This window comes from Myotis daubentonii, chromosome 4 (assembly GCF_963259705.1).
Source record: "Myotis daubentonii chromosome 4, mMyoDau2.1, whole genome shotgun sequence".
NCBI classification, from domain to species: domain Eukaryota; kingdom Metazoa; phylum Chordata; class Mammalia; order Chiroptera; family Vespertilionidae; genus Myotis; species Myotis daubentonii.
Window position 1 is genome coordinate 24,714,148 of NC_081843.1, and position 25,837 is coordinate 24,739,984.

Sequence of the window (25,837 nt, forward strand, 5' to 3'; positions counted from 1 at the left end):
CACAGCCGAGGCGGCTAGCCTCGGCCCTCACAGTCCTGACTTCGTCCGGAAGGTTGTCCTCTATCCGGTCTAATTAGCATATTACGCTTTTATTATAGATGTGTTTCTGTGTGGTCTGTAAGAGACTAAAACTGCTTTTCCTTGGACTTTTCTCTTGTCTTTTCAATTCTGATTAAAGTACAGCTGGAAAGGAATTTACCAAAATATAAAGGGAACACACATCATGTATTGGAGCTCAGTTTCTTTTATGTTTGAGTAACTCTTGAACAATGGAAAGCTGTAGGAAATTAAGGACAGCTAGCCACATGTAGGTACTGGGAGCTCTTACACTGGTTCTTTTCATCTGAAGACTTTTCTCTCCGCAATTTCTGAAGCCATTTAATTCATTATTATAAACACAGATGTTTAACTGTAAGTGTGTTCTGACAAGCCTGTGCTGAATTCAAAGTAGTGCTTCAAGGAACCTTGTTGGTCAGTTACTCTGTGCATTTTCAAAAAGACAAGCTTAGGAAAATTTGGTAAACTATGTACTATTTTTCCCCAGTGTATCAGTAACTTTCAGGTAGATGACCTTTTGCCAAATAATATAGAAACCTTAGATTTAAGCTAACAGAGAATATGCAAGGTCTAATAGGTAAGCCATGCATACATTCATTAAATAATCGGTGTTATACTAACTTTTATTACAAACTAGAGGCCCAGTGCATGAAAATTTCTGCACTGGAGGGGGACTCCCTCAGCCCAGCCTGCCCCCTCTCACAATCTGGGAGCCCTCAGGGGATGTCCTACTGACGGCTTAGGCCCACTTTGGCAGCAGCAGTGGGGTGATGGGGGCAGTGCCTTCCCCTGATCCTCCAGTCGCCTCCACTTTAAATGGTGTAAATGGAAAATTTTATGTTATGTATATTTTACCACAATTTATTTTAAAAATAGATTTTTAAATGAGAGGGATACATGCAAAACCTCACTGCTAATTAGGCAATCAAGTAACAACTAACTGTTCAGGTGATGTTGTGCTAATGTGTTAATTCACTTTAATGTTCAACTACTTGCTCTAAAAATGAAATGTTTAAATACAAACATAAAATATCCATCTACTGGAGAAACTAAGATGGCGGCATAGATAAACACCGGGAAATTGCTGCTTCCCACAACAATTGATAAATGCATCAAAAACACAAGCCGGACATCACCCAGAACTACAGGAGAGCTGGCTGAGTGTAAATTCTACAACTAGAAGGAAAGAAAAGCACACTGAGAGCCAGAGGAGCTGAGGAGGTGGAGTGCAGAGGTACGGGGGCTCGCGCACGCGGAAAGGGTCTGGCACCTGAGGACGCGGCTGTCTTTTTGAAACCTGACGGCTCTGAAATCCGGTTCCAGGAAGTCTCTGGGGACCCAGGACTCATACAGGGAGAAACTGGTCTGTCTGGCAGCGGGTGAGCTTGAGGAGAGCTTTCCCTCAGAGGTGCTTGCAGCCATTGCCAGGACACTGGGACTCTCGACTCCTTAGGGCGGGGCTGAGGCTCCGCCATAGCTGCTTCCTCCGCCCTTTGATTCCTTGAGACCCCGCCCTGCCCAGGCTGCGGCAGAGGCTTTTGCATATGAATGCCCCGGCCATTTGCAACCTGTAATTACCTAACCGCAGCCAGGCCAGATAGACCCAGAGCTTCCAAGAGAAGGCCCAAGGCCCCACAGCAGCTTGCATTGCTACACAGCTGAGCATCATCAGGGCACTTCCAAACTCCAAAAAAAGGAAGGGGAATCTGCAGTTCTCTTCGTAGTTCCTGCTGTGTAACCTCAGGCAGAGGCTAAATTAGCACATCCTTAGATCCAAGAGCCACTGTACCCAGTGGTCAGAGGGGGACCATCCAGATCACAACTCCTCAGATCCATAAGGGACACACTCAGGGTGCAGTCTCAGTGAGCACCAAAGCCCCACTGAAGCAAGTCTTGCCCCAGAAGGGTGTCTCCAGCACAGAAGTTCTCCTGTTGCAGACCCAGCTGATTCTCACTGCCAATTGGCCTGGAGGTCAATTCCTCCCAGTGATCCTACAACAACCAAGGCATAGCTACAACAAGACTGTGCACAAAGCCCACAAGGGGGTGCACCAAGAGTGTCCACCTCAGGTAACTGGGGAGGCTGAGCCACTGGGCCCTACAGGACACCTAGCACACAAAGCCACTCTATCAACACAGGGAAGCAGCCAAAATGCGGAGACAAAGAAACAGGTCACAAATGGCAGAAACGGAGGAAAGCAAACGACTGGATATAGAGTTCAAGGCCACGTTTATAAGGTTTTTCAAGAATTTTATGGAAACCGCCGATAAATTTAATGAGTCCCTCAATAAGTATAGTGAGACCATGGAGGACATGAAAAAGGACCAACTAGAAATTAAGCATACACTGACTGAAATAAAGAATAATTTACAGAGATCCAACAGCAGACAAGAGGATCTCAAGAATCAAGTCAAATATTTGAAATACAAAGAAACAAAAAATACCCAACTGAAAAAGAAAAAAGAAAAGAGATTCCAAAAATATGAAGATAGTGTAAGGAGCCTCTGGGACAACTTCAAGCGTACCAACATCAGAATTATAGGGGTACCAGAAGAAGAGAGAGGGCAAGATATTGAAAACCTATTTGAAGAAATAATGACAGAAAACTTCCCCTACCTGGTGAAAGAAATAGACTTACAAGTCCAGTAAGCGCAGAGAACCCCAAACAAAAGGAATCCAAAGAGGACCACACCAAGACACATCATAATTAAAATGCCAAGAGCAAAAGACAAAGAGAGAATCTTAAAAGCAGCAAGAGAAAGATAGTCAGTTACCTACAAGGGAGTACCCATACGACTGTCAGCTGATTTCTCAACAGAAACCATGCAGGCCAGAAGAGAGTGGCAAGAAATATTCAAAGTGATGAATAGCAAGAACCTGCAACCAAGATTACTTTATCCAGCAAAGCTATCATTCAGAATAGAAGGTCAGATAAAGAGCTTCACGGATAAGAAAAAGCTAAAGGAGTTCATCACCACCAAACCAGCATTATATGAAATGCTGAAAGGTATTCTTTAAGAAGAGGAAGAAGAAAAGGGAACTCTTACCATTTGCCACAGCATGGATGGAACTGGAGAGTGGATAAATACCACAGGATCTCACTCATTTGTGGAATATAATGAACAACATAAACTGATGAACAAGGACTGATCCAGAGACGGAGAGGCATTGATTGGACTGTCGGGCTTTGGAGGGAGGGTAGGGGAGGGTGGGGGCAAGGGGGAAAGATCAACCAAAGGACTTACATGCAGGCATATAGGCCTAACCAATGGACACGGACAACGGGGGGGTGGGGGGGGGGGGTAGAGGGTAACGTGGGGACAAGGACACATATGTAATATCTTAATCAATAAAAATATATTTTAAAAAAAAATATCCATCTACCTATTAAATTTTCAAAGCACATGTTTTTATTTATAATCAACTTATTCACTGACTAGTGTTCATTTTATTTGTCTGGGGATTGGAATATGGAAAAAATATTTTTTAAATAGTTTCATTTTGAATCTATTTGCATATTACCATCATAATTAAGATCTCTGCTGCATTCTTAAATAAAAGCACATTAATTATAGATTTTAAATCAACAGTACAAAAAAAACACCTTTGTCTTTAATTACCTAGTTTTTGTCCCCTTAAATTGTGTAAAGAAACTGTAATGAAAAAGGAATTTACCAGAGAACAGTGATTGGTACTTGGAAGTATATCATCTTTTCAGAAGGAACCAGTGTTAGACCCTGAAATGTTATGAAACTTCAGTCAGTTTAAACATTTGCTCTGACTTGTTTTTTTCTTTTGTATCAGTACTTTCCCATAGCAATTTCTAGTAAGAGAAAGGTCAGTCTGTAAAACTGGAAGTGCTTTCCTTTGAGTTTTATTGAACACATAAATTATCCACTCTTAGGCAACAGTGTTTCCTGACATTTCCTTTCATGACGTTATGATGACAGTTACAGAACTAGTAGTCATGAGACCTATTACTTGTGATGAGAACAGTGATCAGATCCAGTAAAACAAAGCAAACTTTGCAGCTTTTTTGTTTCCTTAGAGAAAAGATTCTGAATCATTTTGAGACTGAATTTTGATAATACATAAGGTGAACTTAGGTCTCATTGGCAGTTTAAGCACATTTAAAGCATTCTTTTAAGATTTTAACATATTGCTCAACCTATTGTGAAATAAAATAAGTGTATTTTTTATTGCTTGGATATTCTCTCTTAATCCTTTTTTTAATACTGTCATTAAAGAAGCATTAATATCTACATTTTTATTTTTGTAACTCTAGCCACTAGGATTCTAACATCTAGATATGACCCAAGGTTTTTTGGAGGGTTTTTGCTAAGGCACATGAAACAGATTGGCAAAATGTAAAGCAGAGTTTAGCTATTTCTTCCTTTTTAACTGAATTTATTTTCAGATTAGGTAAAGTTAATCACTGGTATCTCAGTTGAGCTATTCTTGTATTATGCTGGAATCTGTGGTTTTCCGAAAGCAAAGTCACACTGAAATACCAAAAGAGCTATGAAGATGGGAGTACCAGTCAGTAATCAGGGCTGAAGTCAATTAGGCAGGGTTTAGAAATACGTATAGGCAAAACGTTTCCATAATGTTACAGTTAACACCACATTCATGCTCCTGGGTTATTTTTCAGATTATTAACACTGACTGCTCTCAAATGCATCATTACTATCAAAACAGCCAGTGGGGGCTGGACTGGTAAATAGCTGCCAGATTAGTAGAATTTATCTGCAAGGAAATATATATTTTAAAATTCAATATCTGATTCTACTTCATATGCCAATTATTTAATAGCCAAGGAATGTTTTTCCCCTGTGTGAAAATTGACCCAGAGATAAGTATCATTTCCCAAAAATGTACAAAGTGAAAGGAAAACAACTTAGAATCCTAGCCCTTAGAGCAGTGATCAGCTGGCTGACATCTTTCACTTCATGCCAGAGGTCCATCGAGGAGCTGGCGTCGCAGGGCCATTGGGGGCGGAAGTCAGCCTGGAGCATAGGTGTCAACACTTTGGATAAGTTCTTCCTTTCGTTTCTGTTTGAAAATGAAACTGAGTGTAGCCATTTTTTAAAAAGCAAGTCTTTTCTATTGTCAACACTTACGGTTACTGATAATTACTTAAAAGCTGAAATCAATGGCAAAATAAAAAATGTCAGAGAGTTGACATGGGCAGCACAATTAATTGCACACTCACACACATACAGGCCCAGCAGGCTTGAGAGTGTGACCTAGCATGAGTAAAGCCACAAGGAATTTCCATTCACCCATTAAACAAATATTTATTGAGTATCTAGTATGTGCCAAGCTTCATATTTCTTGCAGCTAATAGCACTCTGACTTTTCAGGTCATTTATTTTAAGGAGGGAAAATACAATTTGCTATTTTTAAACCCAAATACTTCAACAAGAGAACTGACTTTGATTGTTGTAATGAAATTGAGAGTTGTTTGGAAACGTTGTGATAAAGAAAGACATTTTTCCTTAAGATAAGGCTAGTAATAGTAAACCCAAGTAGTAATCAATAGGCAAGATTTGACTGATTCATTGTAATAGTAATATCTCTTTCTAGTAAATGAATACTTAAAGTAGAGTGCTAGCTGGAATAGACTATTAGGTGGTTGATAAAAACCTAGCCAAGCCTTCTGTGGTTTCCTTTGTTAATATATGATCCCAAATTGAAATTGAATAATTGCCCAGGTAACAAATTAACTTCTTGCTTTAAGTGTGAGGGTGCGGCCCATGAAACAGGTCAATCTTACCAAAAATAATCGCCATATTTTCTTTGCAAGAGATGGGGGGAGAGGGTGATGAATACCTAGTTGGGTTTGGAGGTAGGAGCATGAGCCATGAGCCACACTGAGGGACACGTGCAGGAGGGCCTGCAGGAGTGAAGCTTTCTCCCAGGTGCTGCCTGACAGTGGGTCTGGGTGTGGTGGAGGGGCTCATCGCGCCCTGAAACAAAGACTAAAGATGACATTTGAGTTAGCCCGGATTAGCGTGACCTGTATGGCAAGCAAACCTTACGAATACCATGTATTGTTTTGACCATTTTTACAAGAGTCTTGTACTTTTTTTTCTGCCAAAAAAGGGCGGTTCTGACCATATTCCTGAGAAAACACTATAGTTTAATCAATATAACCCTATTTAGAGTTAGCTTTTTTATACTATTGGGGCAAAGACTAAATAATTGGTTTTACGGAGGTAAGACATGTTATTCCTCCATCTGGGTCTCCAACATAATAGTATACTTTCCTTTTGTTTCTTTTGTAGTAGGATTTTTTTTTAATGAGGTCATTCCCTTATAATTCTGGTTTTTCTATTTTTACTGTCATTGATTTCACAGACTTGTTCCCTTTCTGCCTTTTCCACCAGTTTACTACAGTGTCCCCAGCAGTTCCTGAATTCTTGAAAACGCCTGCTACTACGGATCAGCCCCCCACAAGGGCCACAGCTCCTGTGCTCCCCTCAAACACTGTGTCCTCAGCAAAGCCTGGGCCAACACTGGTAAAGGTGGGTACCCCACATACAAACTGGTTTGAGTATCTTGTGACTCTTGTCTGTAGCCCCACACATGTAAGACAAAGGCTTGTGTCCACATCATCCAGCCTGCCTGTTAGCCTGAAGCCTTGAAAACAAAAGCATGGGAGGACTTGCTAGACCGGGCCTTAATATTTGAAACTACCACCTTCAATAGACGACCTATTATTCTGCAGTCACAGAACAGCACAAACTATGGTGTGTATAAACTACTGGAGCCACAAGGAAGGGTGTAGGGGTCATTCTATCAGCAGTGCCCAGTCCTGCCCCCACCCGGGCCATCAAGACGGAACAAGGGACACAGGGTAGATGGAGGTGCTTTCACGCGAGTCCCAAATCTCACAAACAGATCTTTAATGGTAGCATGATTCTGGACTTTCTACACAAGGTTAAACTCAGTGGTATTCCAGATCTATTACATGACAGGTGAAAGGTTTAAAGAAGTAAGCAGGGTTTTTTGATTTAGCAGATTTGGCCAGATGAAGCTTGGTTTGTTTTCCAGATAAGCTGCAGATTTGTGGCACTGTTCCCTAGTGTTTTACTTGGTCAAAATAACTCAGAATAAGTCTCAAAGAATATTAAAATGTGTACTCTATAGTACATTTTTCAAGATTTTTGAAGTGTACTTAGAACTGCTAAATAAAGTGGGGGTAGCGGATAACCTGCGGAAGAGTTTAATCATTTCAATGTGCCTTTTGCCAAAACTAGCAGAACACAGATCTCAAACTAAAAAAGGACATTAGGGAGCCAGCTAACCCTCTTACCACCTTTCAGATGAGGAGACTGAGGCCCAAAGAAGTGAAGTGACGAGGCCAGGAAGGACTCAGTCTCCCAAGTTCCAGGCCAGCCCTCTTTCTGCCTTCTCAGTTAACCCATTGCAAGATTCTTCAGAGGCACAGTCCTCATCGCCATCTGCCCCTGAGCCTGTCCTTGTCCTTGACAGGAGGTTCTCTTTCTACTCCTGGCTCTCTTTGTCAGTGTGGCTGAGTCTATGTGGCTTTAAGGGTATATAGCAATATAGTTCACCATCTACCATTGCTAAGTATTGGAGCCAGAAATTCCAGAGGGTGCCAAGTGGCAACTGCTTCAATAAAATCAGCTCTTACCTCCTCCCACATCCTGAAGCATGTACCACAATGGCACAAAGAGCATTTGAATGCCAACCCATCTTTCCCTGTAGAGACAGAATTTGTTCTCTGCCTCTGCTACTCTTCAAAGTTCTACTCTTCACTATGTCTGTCTTTAAGGAGGGCCTTGGTTCAGCGGCAACAGGCATTGTGTAAGAATGTGAGGTTCAGGGGTTGGGAAGGTAACCCTAGAACTCTGCCAGTGGAGGAAAGGACGGTACATATTAGGAAACAGACCACAATTGTTTGGCTTTTTCTATGAGGAAAGCTGTTTCCCATCCTCGCTTCCTGAGAGAATAGACATGTCCCAGCTAATAGGTAATAGCAGATTTGGTCTGAGGAACACTGGTTCTTGTGTTTGTGTCCCCTCCCTTGTCAACAGGTAGCTTCCTGGTCGCAGTCGAGTCAGTGTTTACCATTACCTAACAGTTATAGTCACAACTCCAAAACCCAGACCCCATTCGTTGTTATGCTCAGTTTGAAAAGACTGGAAATAAAATGTATTATTGATAAAAACATAAGCACATGACAATGAACTGATTAAAATTGTGAGATTACAGGAGGATTTTTAGTGGGCAAGGATATTTTCTGACATTGTGATGTGTAGTAAGTGATAATTCAAGTGATTTCTAATTGCATACACATTCATCATTAACTTACTCAGCAAATACTTATCTAGCACTTGTTATGTGCCAGGCACTGTTCTGGGTATGAGAGTCAGTGAAGCAGTGAAGGAAACATGACAAAGCACCCCACCTTGATTAGGACTGAGAGGTAAACAGCAAAACAAGAGAGGGCTCGCGGTGAAGATAAAGTGAGGACTGGGGCTGCGAGCAGACAAGGAGAGACGTTTCTATTCCTAGTAGCATGCTTGGGCGAGATCTAAAAGAAGGGAGGGAGTTGCCATGAGGATATCTGTGGACAAAAAGTAAATATTGATAGCGATGGTTTCTGGTCTTTTTTTCTTTGTTGTTTTTTTGTTTTTTTTTTTATTTCCTAACTCGAATATGAACACATATAAAATGATCACACCAATAGCCATATTTAATGTAGTACTTCTCAAAAGTCTTCTTACTGAGTATTTTACCTAAGGAAGCTTAGGAATAATTATACCTTATTGTTTTGTTGGTGGACTTTTTTTCCCCAAACAAAGTTATAATATGAATACCAAAAAGTAGAAAGTGATCTGGTAACTTATGAATGGAGGAGAAAGAAAACTCAGGAGTCATCTGAATCTTAATCATAAAATGGGGTCTCACACACCATTTTCAAAATAAAAATATATTTTTGAAAAAAATTTTAAACACATATTTACATTGCTCAGTATTTTTGTGTGTGTGTACTTTCCATAGAAATGCATAGCCTTTATTCCGCTTGATTCTCATTACAAGCATTTTTCTGTTTTTACATATTCTCCATTGATTTTTTTAAAATACAGTAGGCCCTCAGGTTACGTCAGAGATCCGTTCCTACGGCGTGACGTTAATGCGATTTTCGCCGTAAGTCGGGACCCACCTACATAAGCACCTACGACGCTCACATGGAGCACATACACAGCAGTAATGAAGTGAAACAGCAAAAAAAAATTTAAAAGAAAGATAACAATTCCTACCTTTACTTGAGGTTAATAAAAAAACATAAAGCACATATGTACATACGTCGAAATGATGCAGCTTTTTTTTTTTTATAAATGGGAGATGGCGACATAACAACGTATGTCGAGTCCAACGTAACCTGAGGACTGTCTGTATATTTTTATTGATTTCAGAAAGGAAGAGAGAGAGAGAGAAATTTCAGTGATGAGAGAGAATCATTGATTGGCTGCCTCCTGTTGACCCCCACTGGGGATTGAGCCCACAACCCAGGCATGTGCCCTGACTGGGAATCAAACCGTGACCTCCTGGTTCAATCACTGAGCCACGCTGGGCAGACTCCATTGTTTTTTAATGATTATAAAATATTACATAGCTATAGTGAAATATACCTAATCTTTTTTCTGTTGTATACTTAATGTACAATGTGTTTTTCACTGGGAGATAATATATGGAAGCACTTGGCAATGTGTCTGCACAGAAGACTGAGTGTGACTGTTTTTGAATGTGAATGGATGATGCTGAGCTGAGCATCTTGCCCGTACTCTGAGGGAACAAGATAGCAGGAGAAATGAGATCTTAGGAGCAACATTTCTTGGTCAGGGGAATATGTGAATGTTTTCCTGGCTCTCTAAATGTATCTGGTATGTTGCTTTCCACGGTGGCTCTACCAGTTCCCAAGCTGTGTTGCCTTTTCATTCCAAATCCTGAGGCACTGTAAAATAGATTGCATGTGGTGGCATCTCTTAAAATGTTCTTACTCCCCTTTTCTCACAAATAGCAAAGCCACCCCAAGAATCCAAATGACAAGCACCGTAGCAAAAAATGCAAAGACCCCAAACCACGGGTAAAGAAGTTGAAGTACCACCAGTACATTCCACCAGACCAGAAAGGTGAGAAGAACGAGCCGCAGCTGGATTCCAACTACGCCCGCCTGCTCCAGCAGCAGCAGCTGTTCCTGCAACTACAGATCCTGAGCCAACAGCAGCAGCACTACAACTACCAGACCATCCTGCCTGCGCCACTCAAGTATGGGGCTGGGGCGGGGCTGGCTCCTAAAGTGGATTTTACTGTGGTTTTTATGAGGATCCATTAGTTACTGAAGGTTGGATGTTGTGATTTATTTGTGCTTAATGACCGTTTTCATTTTCTTGCCATCAAAGCTTCTCATACAGTGTCTGAAGTCAGCACAGTGAGAATAGCCTGCATGCCACTCGGTTTTGGCCTCCAAAGTCAGTTCTGAATTTTTAAGTTAGAAGTGACTTTTCACAATTACGCATCCAAGAAAGATTTGCCTAGTGGTAAATGCTATGAGAAAAGCATAAGAGCTGGTAAAACAGTTTTTTTTAAAAAAAAGCAGAACCATAAAACCTGGAGTGGTCAAAGAAAGTTTTATGAAAAAGGCAGGATGTGTATGTGGGGAAGGGCCTGAAACTGGGAAGGGCCCTCTAAGCAAAGGGGAACAATGTGAGGGGAGGTACAGAGGGCAGGGACTGTTTATGGGATGGTGAGAAGAATGGCCTGTTAAATAATATGATTTGTTTTTTAAGAAAGTGGAGGACAGAATTGAGTAGGGTCGATGTCTGCAGGAACCTGAAATTGGGCCGACTCTAGGTTTGATGTGGTAGCTGTTTCAGAGGCTGCACTGACGTGGTAAAATCAACATGCAGGAAAGAATCATTTGACGCCAGTGCTGAAGGGGAGTCTGGAAATAGGAAAGCCAGTTGGAAATTTTGCAGTAAAGTAGATCCCAGACGATGAAAGGGCAGTGATAATGGAAAAGAAGGAACAGGATAGATGTCCCAAAAGACAGTGAATGAAAAGTCTTTGTGACCAACAACCATGGAGAAGAAACATGTTTCCACAATTTGAGCCCAGTTGGGAGGGATAGAAGGAGTGAGTTCTGGCAGTTTCTGCGATTGAATCCATAGCAAGACATCCATGGCTTATTTTAATTATGTAATAAAAGAAACTTCCAGGTATGCACCCTCAAATGCTTTTTCTGGGAAACAGGTAAAAATGCAAAGCCCCCCGTCCTTCACTTTGTTCACTTTTTAGGAGGAAGGGATATTTAGATTCAACTTGGAAAAGAAACTCTAGAAAAAGGTCAAATCTCATACAAGGAAAAATTATTCTCTGGGTCAAGCCCCTCGACTTGTAATCACATGATCTGGAGACACTGGACTTGTGTTCTACAGGAGGCTAAGCATTCCTCCCCGGGGAGTGGAAAACAGACCCACTAAGCGGCTTCTCTGTAAGAAAGACCTCCGCACGTGCTAATGGTTATCACTTCACTGTTTTCTTTCAAGAACCAAATATGTCAAGGAAAGTTAGACTAGTCATTTGGACTTTACTGTGAAGCACTTAAATCCACAACATCAGGGCACGGAGATGAAGGAGGGAAGAACCTTGTAGCGTGTTATTATTTTAAGAGCAAGCAGGCCTGAGACAGCTGTTGACATTGGCAGGGGACCAGGAAGGCCAAGAGCTGAAAGAGCATCAGAAACGAACGACGCCACTTGGCAGCTCTGTCCACGTCGGAGGTATCCCCACTGCCTCCACCCTCCTTGGGCTCCACGATGGTAACAGCAGCGATGGCACACGTGTGTGTGTGCTCCTGACCATGCCCAGGCAGTGTGCTCAGCCTTCACATCATCATCATCCACATGGTTACTCTACGAGGACTGATATTGTTGGTTCCATTCCCAGACGAGGAAACTGGTCAACTGAAACCCCATGAAAGGATTTTTTGTGCTGTCTATGAAATAGTCTTTACTGTAATGAAAGATATTGGCTGCATGGGACTGGCTTTGTAGACGGGAAGAATACATCTGAGGAGTGAGCTTCTGAACTCTTTAGTTCTTTGTCTTCCCAAGGCTTCCAGTCCCCCCTCCTCCGCCAACATTCCCACCACTGAAGTGACCAAGCCAAGCCGTCCAAGGAAAACTTCACACAGGAAGATCCGGGGACCAGGAGGAGGCAAGCCCGTGGTTCCTCAGCACTATTTCCTCACACAAAGACTGAGCATCAGTTCTGTTTAGCTTCCAGGTCCTAGAAATGGAGATGGCTTTAACACATTTTTTACCAAAACTCCATTACGAGAAACTAAATGTGGAGGTCCTGCAGTGCCTGCAGTAGTGGGATTTTCTTGATAATGCAGCCTTTGGTACCATGGAAGGAGCAAGAGCCTGAATTCACAGGGCTATAATCCCACACACTGGCCAAAGGTTCCTGGAAGGTCATGCCATCTCTCTCAGCTTCAGGTTTCTCATCCACACAGTGATCACATTAGTCTCCTCCCAACCCCCACTTTTTCCCTCTTGATTTGGGGAAAAGCAACGTCAATTTATTTCCATTACTTTAAAGGTTGAATTAAATACTGAATTGTTCATCATAGTAACCAGGAGTATCGTAGAATCTCAACCAAAAAGAGCATGAATAGAATAATTCACTGAAATAATGTATTCTCAAGGAGATAATTTCATTCACAAGGGACCAAAAGTAGGTTGAAGAGAATCTTACATTTTTAATTTAATAAAGAACATACATAGATACAATACATAGACAAGCATGCAGCATATCCATGGTATTAGAATTTCATAGGGAGAGCAATAAGGAAGAACTGTCTGAAAAGGCTCCTTACAAGGACAATATTGAATACTAGAGGCCCAGTGCACGAAATTCATGCATGGGTGCGGTCCATAGGCCTGGGTGGCAATCAAGTGTGAGCATCTGGCGTGGAAGGGCAGGTCCCAGCTGACCCCTGGACCCTGGGCAGCACCTGGGCACCCGCACACCCCCCTCCACCTGAGTCATGGTGCCCGTCTCCATGCGGTGATGTGGTGAGTGCGGCTGGATGCCGCAGGCTGTGGCGCAGCATAGGCCTCTGGGCCACACAGCATCACCACACGGAAGCTGGGTGGGCAGCGCACTCTCTCCTGACCAGCCTCACAGACCGGCTCCTGTGCAAACCCATGGGGAGCCTGACCGGCCCCTGTGGTCCTGGCGGTTGCAGCCTAGCTTACCCAGAAGATGCCGCACAGGGGCGGGCTCCTCGCAGGCGCCCAGCACCTGAGCGCAGGGGCTTCCCCAGTGCACAAGCCCTGGCGCCCCGGAGGAGGGTAGCAGGGGGAGTGAGAGCGAGCTCGGTGGACACCTCACATTCTCACCACACCTCCATCCCTGTCACCCCCACCCCCATGTAGCTGCATTCTCACCTCACCTCCATCCCCGTCACCCCTGCCCCCAGATAGCCGGTGAGAGGTCGCAGCACATCGCCGATGCCCGCAGCATTCCACACCAACCCCTGGTGGTCAGCGCACGTCATAGTGAGTGGTCAAACTCCCAGTTGAGGGGACAATTTGCATATTAGGCTTTTATTATATAGGATAAGATTGAGAAACTCTGATTTAAATAAAATGTTTTCATAATTCAAAAATAAGATTTAAAATAATTGTCATTTCATCCAAACTTCAAGAAACTTAATTTCAAATACTTCAAGTATTTAACAAAACATAAAGCAGGTTAAAAAGACTCAAATGAATGTAAAGAGTTAGTTAGCTGTTGACAAGGCCAGAACTGGCTTCGAACACAGGCTTCCTAAATCTCTGTAGAGAAAGGCCATCCAGCTGTGGACCCCAGCCCATTCCCGCCATCACCGCAGAGCCCACTTTCAGAATGTGGGCTTCAGAGTCTCACTGGTGTCAGTGCCACAGCTTGTACGATGGTAAAGCCTTGGCCTCGATGAAGCTGACTGCACGGTGTCAACCACCCTGTCCCCTCTTCTTTAGTAGGTGTCAGCCACCAAAGAAGAAAATGCCATTGTTTGCGTTTCAATGCCAGGAGTAGCACAGTAAAAAGAAGTCATTGGGGGGGCCTCAGTTTGGTGCTTTTAGGGAAATTGGTACAAAGCACCTAACTTTGGAACTTGACAACTGCTTAACCAACATTTTTGAATAAACTTTTTTAAATGAAGTATATCTTACATACAGAAAAGTTCATAAGTCATAAGTGAAAATTGATGCCAAAGTAAGCATGCCCATATTACCACCTGCATCAAGAAATGGAACATGCCCTGGCCAGTTTGGCTCAGTGGATGGAGCGTTGACCTGTGGACTGAAGGGTCCTGGGTTCGATTCCAGTCAAGGGCACATGCCCGGGCTGTGGGCTCGATCCCCAGTGATTCTCTCTCATCATTGATGTTTCTCTCTCCCTCCCTCTCCCTTCCTCTCTGAAATCAATAAAAAAATATTTTTAAAAAATGACATTGTACAAATTATTTAATTTAAAAAAATAAGTGGAACATTATCATTAGCCCTGGCCAAGTGGCTTGGTTGGTTAGAGCATTGTCCCGATATGCCAAGGTTGTGGGTTCGACCCTCAGTCCGGGCACATATAATAATCAACAGATAAATGCATAGATAGGTAGAACAGCAGATCAGTGTTTCTCCTTTTCCCTCTCTCTCTAAAATAAAAATTTTTTTGAAAAGAAAGACATGCAACATTATCAATCCTCTCTCGGTGACTATCCTGACTTCTATCCTGTAGATTAGTTTTGCCTGCTTTTGAACATTATATAAATACAAACCTATAGTACACGTGTGTCTGGCTCCTTTTGCTCAACATGTTTGTGAGATGCATCGTCACTGGTGCAAATAGCAGTTCATTTTTGCTGAATAGTATGCTGTAATTTGTCTACCCCTCATACTCTTGATGGACAATTGGGTTGCTTCCCATTGGGGCTGATATGAAAAATGACATAATAAATATCCTCGCCTGCATCTTATGGCTGACAAATGTATGTCTTTGTCAGGTGTCTGTCAGGAATAGAATTGGTGGGTCAGAGGATAGGCATGGGTTTTTTTAAGTAGATACTGTGAAATAGTTCTCCAGAGTGGTTATCCCAATGCACAGTTCTGGCAATTGTGTATGGGACAGTCCTGACTGTTCCAAGTAGTTGGTATTGGCAGTGTTGGTCTAGCAGCAGTCCTCCTGGATGTGTGGTGGTGTTCTGTTGTGCATTTCATTTGCATTTTCCTACCTGTTGAGGTTAAGGTCTTGTTCACATATTTATTGATCATTAGGATATGCTTTCTTGTGCTATGCTTACCCAAGATTTTCCCATTGGGTTTTCTGTCTTTTTCTTACTGATTTGCAAGACTCTTAGTATATGGTAGATATGAGGCCTTTGTCAGAAAAAAAATGTATTACAAATATTTCTTCAGTGGCTTTGGCTTGTCTTTTCACCCTCTTAAAGGTGTCCCTTGTATTTAGTGCTTTTTGTGTCCTGTTTAAGAAATATTTTCTATCCAGAGGCCACGAAGATATTATCCTAGTTTTCTTCTAAAAGCTTTATTGTTTTCAAAATTCACACTTAGGAATTTTGTTTGTTTTTATTAATCCTTGCCTAAGGATATTTTTCCATTGATTTATTTTAGAAAGAGTGGAAGGGGGAGAGAGAGAAACATTGATATGAAAGAGACACATTGATTGGTTGCCTTCGCACTCCCCAGACCAGGCCTGGGATCGAGCCTGCAATCAAGGTACATGCCCTTGACCAGAATCAAACCCAGAGCCCTTCAGTCCGCAGGCCGGCGCTCTTTCCACTGAGCCAAACTGTCTAGGGCCACATTTGGGTTTTTGAAGATGATATGAGGTAGGGGTCCATCAGGAGCAGTATTTTTTCCTGTATGAATATCCAGTGTGGCCAGTACTGCAGTGGGTGTCACCTTTGTGATAACTCCAAGGCTGATGTATGTGGGAGTCTGTTTCTGCATTTTCTGATCTTGATATGTCTGTGGTTCTGTCCTTGCACCAGCACCACACCATGTGAGTAAACTGGCTTTGTAATAATTGTCGGTATCTGGTGGTATGGCTCTCCCAGCTTTGCTCTTCTTTAGAGCTGCCATGGCCATTCTTTGTGCTTTGCATTTCCATATAAAGGTTAGAATCACTTTCTAAATCTCTACAAAGCAAGCACAACCTGCAGGGATTTTTACTGGGACCTGATTTGATCGACATCTTTACCATACTGAGTTACATGACCATGGTATTTTTCTCCTCCTAACTTAATAGTCAAATTTTTAGCAGAAGCAATGTCAAATCCAGAAATTATCTATATATATAAAAGGCTAAGTGACTGACCGTACGACCGACCAACCAGCTGGTACATATGACACGCACTGGCAATTTAAAAATAAACGTTGACTCGCGCATGCGAGATACATACAAAACTCTCACTGGCACCAATCACATGCGTGTGTTTCGATCTGTCATTGTCGATCGTGAATTTGGTTGTTTTTGTCGACATTCTGAAGCTGAAAGAAAGCAGTGTCGACAGAGTATGTCTGAAGACCAACTATTGGCACAACGTACCTCTGAAGCCTAAAGAAGCCAGTGTCATCGACAAAATGTATCTGAAGGCCAATTATTGGCACAACGTACCTCTGAAGCCTAAAGAAGCCAGTGTCATCGACAAAATGTATCTGAAGGCCAATTATTGGTATAACGTACCTCTGAAGCTGAAAGAAAGTGATTCCATCGATTCAGTGGATGATGCCAAAAAGGAGAATTTTCCCATCGAATTTCTTAATAATACTACTCCTTTGGGAATGCCGTGTCATAAATTAAAATTGAAAGTGGGTGCAATCATCATGCTATTGAGGAATCTCAATAGTAAATGAGGTCTTTGTAATGGTACCAGATTTATTATCAAAAGATTATGACCTAACATAATCGAAGCTGAGGTATTAATAGGATCTGCAGAAGGAGAGGTTGTCCTGATTCCAAGAATTGATTTGTCCCCATCTGACACTGGCCTCCCATTTAAATTAATTCGAAGACAGTTTCCCGTGATGCCAGCATTTACAATGACTATTAATAAATCACAAGGACAAACTCTACACAGGGTAGGAATATTCCTACCTGAACCCATTTCCAGACATGGTCAGTTATATGTTGCTTTCTCTCGAGTTCGAAGAGCATCTGACATTAAAGTTGTAAATACTTCATCACAAGGGAAATTAGTCAAGCACTCTGAAAGTGTTTTTACTCTTAATGTGGTATACAGGGAGATATTAGAATACGTTTAATCAATTTATCAGTCATTGTTTTTATCAGTGTTTTTATATCATGTTTTTTATATGTTTTTGTTATGTTATTAATCAATTTATATATTATTTTCATATACATTTTACTAATTTTCTTTCATCTCTGACACTTCTATTATAGAGAAAGGGCGAATAATGCTTTCTTCTAATTAATTTCCTCTAATTTCCTTTCAATGTGCACAAATCTGTGCACCAGACCACTAGTTTTATTGTAAATTCTAAATTTCCTTTTCTTTTGAAGGCCCCTCAACGACAAAAATAACAACAGTGGCAATTCAGCTTTGAACAATACCACACCTAACACACCAAGACAGAATGCATCTGCTCCTGTGAGGAAGCCAGGACCTCTGCCTCCCAGCTTGGATGACTTAAAGGTGGTAATTCCAAGTAGAGTCTATTCACCCTTTGTACCATAGACGTGTAAATGATTTGCCAGATTTGTCTAGCAGGTAGTTTTCAGTATACATTCAACTTTACCAACAATATGATAACCCTTATAACGGTACTTTCCTTTCGCGTCCATTAAGTTTATTTTACAATGTTATTACAATGACCAGTAATAACTCTCATTTATTGAGCGTATGCTATGTGTCAGCGCCATACCTGTTCTGACTCCAGAGGCAGATTTTTTCCTTCCCTGCTCATTGCCAAGTTTAGGAGAAGCAGGGAAACGTAACAGTTAAGAACATGATCTCCAGGGCAGCCTTTCTGGGTTTCTGCCCCAGCTCAGCCGTCTTGTTATCTGTGGTAGCTTGGACTAGTGATTCAACCTCTCTTTCCTTGATCTTCTTCTATTCTTTAAAATGGAAACAATAATACCAACACCTCATGTGAGGTGTTTATTGAAAGAATAAACCACTTCGAACAGTGTCTGGCACATAGTAATTACTCATTTCTGGTAGTAAATCATTTCTTTGACATAACAGAGGAATCGCCCTCTAAAAACCCTTGTTTATTATCACTGGCCTTCTGAATTGTTCAGGTCTGTAATGTGAAACGGCCCCACTTTCAGCTGTGCAATAATATGGAGTTGTCCTGGCCACAAAAGTGTCCTGTAGACTTGTCAGAAAGCTATACCAGACAAAGAGAGCTGATTTGTTTGTTCTTCCAGGTATCAGAACTGAAAACAGAACTGAAGCTAAGAGGTCTTCCAGTGTCAGGCACCAAACCAAACCTTATCGAACGCCTGAAACCCTACCAGGAGATGAACAGCAACGGCGCTGCTGCTGACGGCATCGTGGCAGTGTCGACATCTGCCGTCGTCACCAGTAGCCCAGAAGTCACCATGGCGGCGCCAGTCCCCACCCTGCATAACTGTGTGACGAGCTCGGGCTCCCCTCTCAAGGCAGAACTGCCACCTGCTGGAACCAGCAACGTGATCCACGTGGAAAATGTTAATTCGCCTCTGCCAATCTCACCGTCTCCCTCCGAACAGTCCAGTCTCAGCACTGAGGACACAAACATGGCCGACACTTTCACCGAGATTATGACCATGATGTCTCCATCCCAGTTCTTGTGTTCATCTCCTTTGAGAGTGACCAGTAACGAAGACAGCCTGAGTCCCACCAGCAGCACTCTGTCCACTCTGGAACTGGACGCAGCTGAGAAGGATCGCAAGCTTCAGGAGAAAGAGAAGCAGATCGAAGAGCTAAAGAGGAAACTGGAACAAGAGCAAAAGCTCGTGGAAGTTCTGAAAATGCAACTGGAGGTTGAAAAACGAGGGCAGCAGCAGCAGCAGCGGCGGCCGCTGGACCCCCAGCCCAGCGCCCCTGCTCATGCTGTCAGCCAGTCAGAGCAGAAACAGGGCAGGGTGGGCTCCTCCGTCAAAGACGAGACCTCACTCACGGACTGCTCCAGCCCCAGGCAGCCTGTCTCTGCGGGTGGCCAGACCCTTGTCGCCAAAAAGGCTGTAGTGATCAAGCAAGAGGTCCCTGTGGCCCAGGCAGAGCAGCCGAGCGTGGTCCCACAGTTTTACGTGAGCTCCCAGGGACAGCCGCCGCCTGCTGTTGTCGCTCAGCCGCAGGCTTTGCTGACCACGCAAACTGCTCAGCTGCTGCTGCCAGTGTCCATCCAGGGCTCCAGTGTCACCTCCGTGCAGCTCCCCGTGGGCAGCCTCAAACTCCAGGTGTGAAGTTTGTCTTCTAACTACTTGCCTCGCAGCCCACATGGCATGGACACTCAGGACACACACCTGAGCTTTCTCATAGATGCATCCAAATCAGGCTTCACGGAAGCAGAAAACTGTTGGTGGGGGTGCGGTGATGTTCAAAAATTTGAACATCAGCACTCTTTTTAGGTAGTAAAAAATGAGGATGCTTTTCTATTTCTGTTACCTTTCACCTTTAATGAACACAGGATCGTACATGTTTTTACATACCTTTGACATTATCGTGATAACTACTGTTACTGAGTACTTCTTATGCACAAGGCACAGTCTCAAGTATTTTAAACAGCTTACTTCATTTACTCCTCCCTTCCCCCAGAAAATCCAAGTGATAAACCCCATTTCTAGATAAGGAAACTGAGGCCCTTGAGGTTTGGCAAGTTGCCCAAGGACAGAACTAGTGTTTAAACCTCAGCCTTTTGACTCTTATGTCCACTCTTATATTCTGCCTCCCACATGTCCCTGAAAGGCACCATCGATGAGAAGGTGCCTGCATTAAGGAAAAGGCCACCACCAAAGTTAGAGTGAGGAGGCTACTGAGGACACGGAGTTACTGTGTCATTTCCTTCTATGCCCACGCAACCTGTGCATTGACCTTACGGTGTTTTTATGTAACGTGATTCCAGTGGGTTTTAACAAACGGCCACATGCAGTGGTGCTCCTCAGCCTGGACCACCCAGTTATCCTGAGCAGAGGTGACCCACAGGCCCTTGGCATTTGCGAAAATCCTAATTCCCATTTCACCTTCAGAGTCTGTGAAATGGTAAGTTGCTCTTTAATGTAGCTTTCCTAAACTACTATTCTGTCCAGATCTTCCCTGAGGATTGACATTTAGGAGAAGAACCGCATTACCTTCTGGGCCTGTGTGTGCCAGCACGTGCTGACTGTCCCCAGAGAGGGGACGCATTGCAGCTTAAACGCAGGGATTTAGACTCAGGCCTCACAGTTTCCCTGCCGCTCTTAAAATCATTGTAACACCTGACCTATTAGGTGTAGAGCTGCTACAGGTTCTTTCTTCAGTTTTCTATTCTCACAAAAATTTCAAATGAACATCTTAGTCACTTAAGGAATAATAAGAGCATGAAAATAACTGGTCTGGTGTTTAACTCTATGGTTTAGAATTGTTAAGGCTCAAATTTAGGTGCTGATGAGTTGAAGTGTATATCTGTAAACATTTTATCTTATTTCATTTTAGATAAGATCCCCCACATGACCAGTTATCTCACACCTAACTCTTGATTCTAACTTTGACTTTGACAATTACATTGACTTATTTTTATTTATCTACTTTGCCTCCTAGACTCCACCACAAGCAGGAGTCCAGACTCAGCCTCAGATAGCAACCACCGCCTTGTCCCCGGGCTTGGCACAGACTGGGCCTCAGCAGCCAGGCACGTTCACACCGCACGTGCTCAGTCAGCCGCAAGTCAGAAAGGTTGGTGACACTGAAGGGTGACAGACGGGGCTGACTGGTCCCTCATCTGCCTGACCACTCAGCATCGTCACAGGGGCCTCCTCCGGGGAGCTCGCTGTGTTCTTGCTGCGATGCACCTCCCGATCCATCTCCCGCGGGAGCCTCAGGTCAGAGGCCATTTGTCTGCAGATTATCCAAGTATTTGGGAAAGAGAGTTCTTTATTACTAAAAGGTAGCTTGTCTTAACAGTTCACCTCCTTTTCTAAGTAAACATTTCAAAGGTATTTTTTCAATCTTTATATGTAGAATCTTGTTGGGTTTAAATTTTTCTTAAATTAACCATTTTTGTAGGGGGAAAGGTACTGTTCCCTGGGAAGAGATATTTGAAGAAAAAGACATTTTCTGAAATGTATCTCTTGAGTAAGACGTTTCTATATTTTGAGTTTGCCATCTCATGGATTGAGAACCAGATAGCCTGGGTCTGGCTCTCATTTTGGTTCAGCTACGTGATGGGCCTTGTGCACAGTTCACTGTCTTTCTCTGAGTGTCAGTTTCCTCATCTTTAAAATGATGGTGTTGATCTAGGGCTCACTGTCCCCTAAAGGAGTTCCACCTAAAAATTCTGTTAAATAGCCCCAACAGTTACCAGACTTCCCACCGTCCAGTAGGTGGCGCTGTGTGCACATCTCCTTGTCAGAAAAATCCCAAGGTCTTACTGTTATAAACCTTGAGACTTAGTATTAGTCCCAGAATTTCCATCTTTAACATAAAGGAACCTAGATAACTAGACCTGTCGATATGCCCCAGGGTGGGGTGAGCTGTCTGGGCTGAGAGCTTGAGGGACAGACAGAAACGACCTCTTGGGTCAGAACAGGCACATGAACACACATGCTCTCTTTTGGGCTCTCCTCTGAAAAATGCGAAGTTCTGCATATTACTTATTTTGGGCTGAAAATGACATATTAGTGTAGTGATAAGCTTAGTGAACGTTTAAATGTTGAGACCGTTTTCTTGGTTTTAGGGGGAAAGAAAAACATTATCTAGACAGGATAAATAAGGGCTTATTCACTGATCTCAAAATACTAGAATTAGGAATCATTACTCCCAATTTAAAGGAAGAAGTTTTTGTGTATGTTTTACCAAATATTAGGAAATTCAACCTTTTAAAAGAGGTGTTGACAGATAAGTCGTACTGTTTAGAGGAATATAAACACACACATGCCTAATTTCATGTTTAAGAAATACTTATGTATATTTACAATAAAAATGCAGGGGATAAGTTTTTCACTCTCTGAATACGAGTGGCATAAAGTATATTAAACATTTTTATGAGCAAACCAGTTCTGTGAAATACAGTTAAATATCAATAGTCTGGCCATACATTTGTAAAAGGCCTTAAAACCTTTGGCTCTTAATAGGGACTAAACAGAACATTTTCAGTTAGTTCCACAGGAAGAAATCCCAGCTTTGCCCAATGGATCAGACAGCTTCTCAGAAGGAGGCAGATTTTAAATAGGGCTTTGCGAGGATCTGGAGAAATTTCCAAGCAGCTGGAAAACTGAGCATGGCCACAGCATGTGTAGCCTTTCGGGTAGCATGGAAAAGGGCCAGGTAGTGAGAAGGTTTGTATGCCAGCCAAAGGTTAGCTTTTACCCTAAAGACAGAGGAGCCACTGAGTGGCAGAGCTCCGTCAGGTGTGTGCTAAGCTTGTATTGTGGAGGGTTGACAGGCAGGGGGCATGGCCTGGTTGCTAGGGCAGGATTCCAGTGGCAGATAATAGATAATAAGGACCTGGATTAGGACAGCAAGAACAGAGGCCTGATCCAAGGGTCATTTCTAAGAAATGTGAGCTCTGAGGAGAGGAAGCAGAGTAGACTGGTGGCTCTATTTACTAAAGTTTAAAGAAATATGAAGGCAAAACCAGCAATTACTTTCTCAGAGGCTAGGGATAGAGGGAAGAAGGGAAAAGTTTAGTTTGGAATATATTCCATTTGAGATGTCCCAAATTTATGTTTGTAAATGTGACTTTGGCACTTGGGAGCAAGGTTGGAAGAGAGGTGGGCTTGGGATCATTAGCTTCATCGTGAACAGTAAAGCCAGGAGAATAGATGCGATCACTCTAGTGAGGAATTAAGAAATTCAGCTGTCATTTACTAGGGAAATTATGCTGAGGAAATGCTGCTTTCCCAAAAAATACTGTCATGCTGCCATCAAAGACGAGCAAAGGGACTACTGATGCTCAGTGGGGTGGCAAACCATGTCTATGGGCCAAATCCAGCCCTGCCTGTTTTTGTAGATGAAATTGTACTGGTGCCCGCCCACACATTCATTTCCATGTTGTCCGGGCCACTTCTGTGCTACAACAGCAGAGAGAAGCGGTCACCACGGAGACAGCACAGCCCACAAACCCTCAACTGTATACCCTGTGGCCCTTTGCAGAAAAAGTTAACCAACCCGTTTTAAAACATGGTTTTCTTTAGTAGGAAGGGCAAACTGATGGGAATATACTTATTCATTTCAGGTTTTCACAAGCTCGGCATCCAATACAGTTCTTTCGTATCAGAGACCACCCGCTCCAGCGGTCCAGCAGCCCTTTGTTAACAAGACGTCCAGCAGCGTTCTCCAGTCCAGAAGTGCGCCCCTTCCATCCCTGCAAAACGGACCGAGCCCTCCCAGCAAGGTAAGCCTGCAGCCACTGCTCCAGTGACACGCTTTCTGGGTACAGACCGTCCCAAAGCCCAGAGCTTTAGGCTGGGAATGACCGAAGATCAGTATTCATGGGGGAAATAGCTGAAAATATCACAGTGAAGACAGCCTCACAGGTAGGTCTTAGGTCAGAAGCCTCACTGGCCTAGGAGGTCCATGCCTGCGTGAGCAACAGCCAGGGCATGAGGAAGCTTACTGCCCAGAGCTGACATATGCTCCTCTGTGTGCCACAGCCGAGCTCACCCCCGCCACCCCAGCCGTTTGTCGTCCAGCACTCTCTGTTTGGGAGCCCAGTCCCCAAGACGAAAGACCCTCCCCGCTACGAGGAGGCCATCAAACAGACACGCAGTACCCAGTCCTCTCTTCCAGAGGTAAGTGCGGCCAGTGGCTTCTATGTCATCTGTCATCCTCAAATTGAATCCCTTTTCTAAGGTGGACTTGCCCCAATAGACACTAAGTCCATGGCTAGGAGCCTTGTTTGCATTTTAAATGTTTAAATCACATTATCCTTTACTATAAAGACCCCCACTTCCAAGCAGGTTTCAGCAGCCATGTAACCTGCAATTACTCAGAAATTCGGGGTTTGTCTTTTAACTTCTCCTTTGGGGCCGAAGGATGGGTTGTGTTAGGGTAGATGTGATTGTTACACGGGTCCCTCTTTTCTTTTTCCTGAGTAAGAGCCTCCTCTCAGGGAAATAGACAAGTTGATAGATTTTTCTTCGTTTTCCATAACTAAGTCAGCTCTGACCACATCGCCTAAGTTCTCGTAGATTTAGACACATGTCAATGTGTCTGAGGTTTTGAAACAATCTGATGTCAGTTTTTCCTGTGTTCCTGAAGAGCTTGTTACTAACATTTCACTAAACATGTATGTTTTGCTCACATCTAGTCTCTCGAAAAATCTTTGCATAACTTGTTTTCTAATTATAAAAAAATAGAGAAAAATGACCAATGGTCCTACCACCCAGAATCCTTTTATTAATATTCTGCTGTATATAACCCATTTTTATGATTAGAAAATCTTTAAAATATATTTGGACTCATACTTCTTCATAACTCAGTCTTTTAAATGAATGTTTATTGAATAAGATATATACAGTACTCACTTTGTTGTAACTTTTTTTAGTGGATGTACCTTTTTATTTCCATCCCCTGAACCCTTCCTATTGACAACCACCAGCTTGTTCTTCATATCGATGAGTCTGTTTCTGGGGGTTTTTCTTCATTTATTTTGCTTTTTTTATATTCCACATGTAAGTGGGAGCATACGGTAATTGATTTCTGGAAGGTGGGAGGAGAGAGAGGAGAGGATCTATCTGCACAAAGAACACATGATGTCAGGTACGAAAATCTCTATGGATTAGAAAGGACATTTTACTTTTTATTCACATTGACATGCACTATTACTTTCAGGTATGCAATATACTTTTACACATTTTTATAACTGACAAATTTATCACCACAAGAATGGCAGTTTTGCAACTTCTTTTATACACTAGAGGCCCGGTGCACGAAATTCGTGCATGGGGGTAGGGGGTCCCTCAGCCCCACCTGCACCCTCTGCAATTTGGGACCCCTACACCTTTTTCTTATCTAGCTAACCTCTTCACATTTAAAAAAATTAACTGAAATACTACCTACTCTAGGAAATCCTCTTTGAACAAATCTCTTTACAACAACAGCGGTTCTCAACCTATGGGTCGAACAACCCTTTCACAGCGGTTGCCTAAGACCATCCTGCATATCAGATATTTACATTACGATTCATAACAGTAGCAACATTACAGTTATGAAGTAGCAACGAAAATAATTTTATGGTTGGGGGTCACAACATGAGGAACTGTTTTAAAGGGCCAGAAGGTTGAGAACCGCTGCTTTACAATCTGTATTAACACATTTAGTACCACTCAGTTTTCTCGTGTTCCGCGCGCCATCTGTTAAGGACCGCTCACGAGTGTTCTCGTTTTTCACGCCCATGGAAAAAGGAGCAAATCTAGATACTTATGTAAATTTTGTTTGGTCCCTCTTCACAGAGGAAAATGTTTTATGCAGTACCATACGTTAAAAAAGTACTAGGAACTTTAATTGTTTAATTGTTTTTGTAAATAAAAATG

General features: G+C 42.8%; 1 protein-coding gene across 8 annotated transcripts in view; it reads left to right on the forward strand.

Moving 5' to 3' along the window:
• Nucleotides 1–25,837, forward strand: part of MRTFB (myocardin related transcription factor B) — a 198,197-nt gene that overhangs the window by 158,957 nt on the left and 13,403 nt on the right. For all 8 annotated transcript variants that reach the window (XR_009452560.1, XM_059693213.1, XM_059693212.1 and 5 more), the window contains 7 exons: nt 6,448–6,585; nt 10,113–10,360; nt 17,681–17,813; nt 18,551–19,564; nt 20,904–21,038; nt 23,539–23,697; nt 23,957–24,094. Coding sequence is in view for 7 of the 8 variants with exons in the window: in XM_059693213.1 (XP_059549196.1) it covers nt 6,448–6,585; nt 10,113–10,360; nt 17,681–17,813; nt 18,551–19,564; nt 20,904–21,038; nt 23,539–23,697; nt 23,957–24,094 (1,965 nt within the window). In the remaining variant the exon portion in view is untranslated. The remainder of the gene's footprint in view (nt 1–6,447; nt 6,586–10,112; nt 10,361–17,680; nt 17,814–18,550; nt 19,565–20,903; nt 21,039–23,538; nt 23,698–23,956; nt 24,095–25,837) is intronic.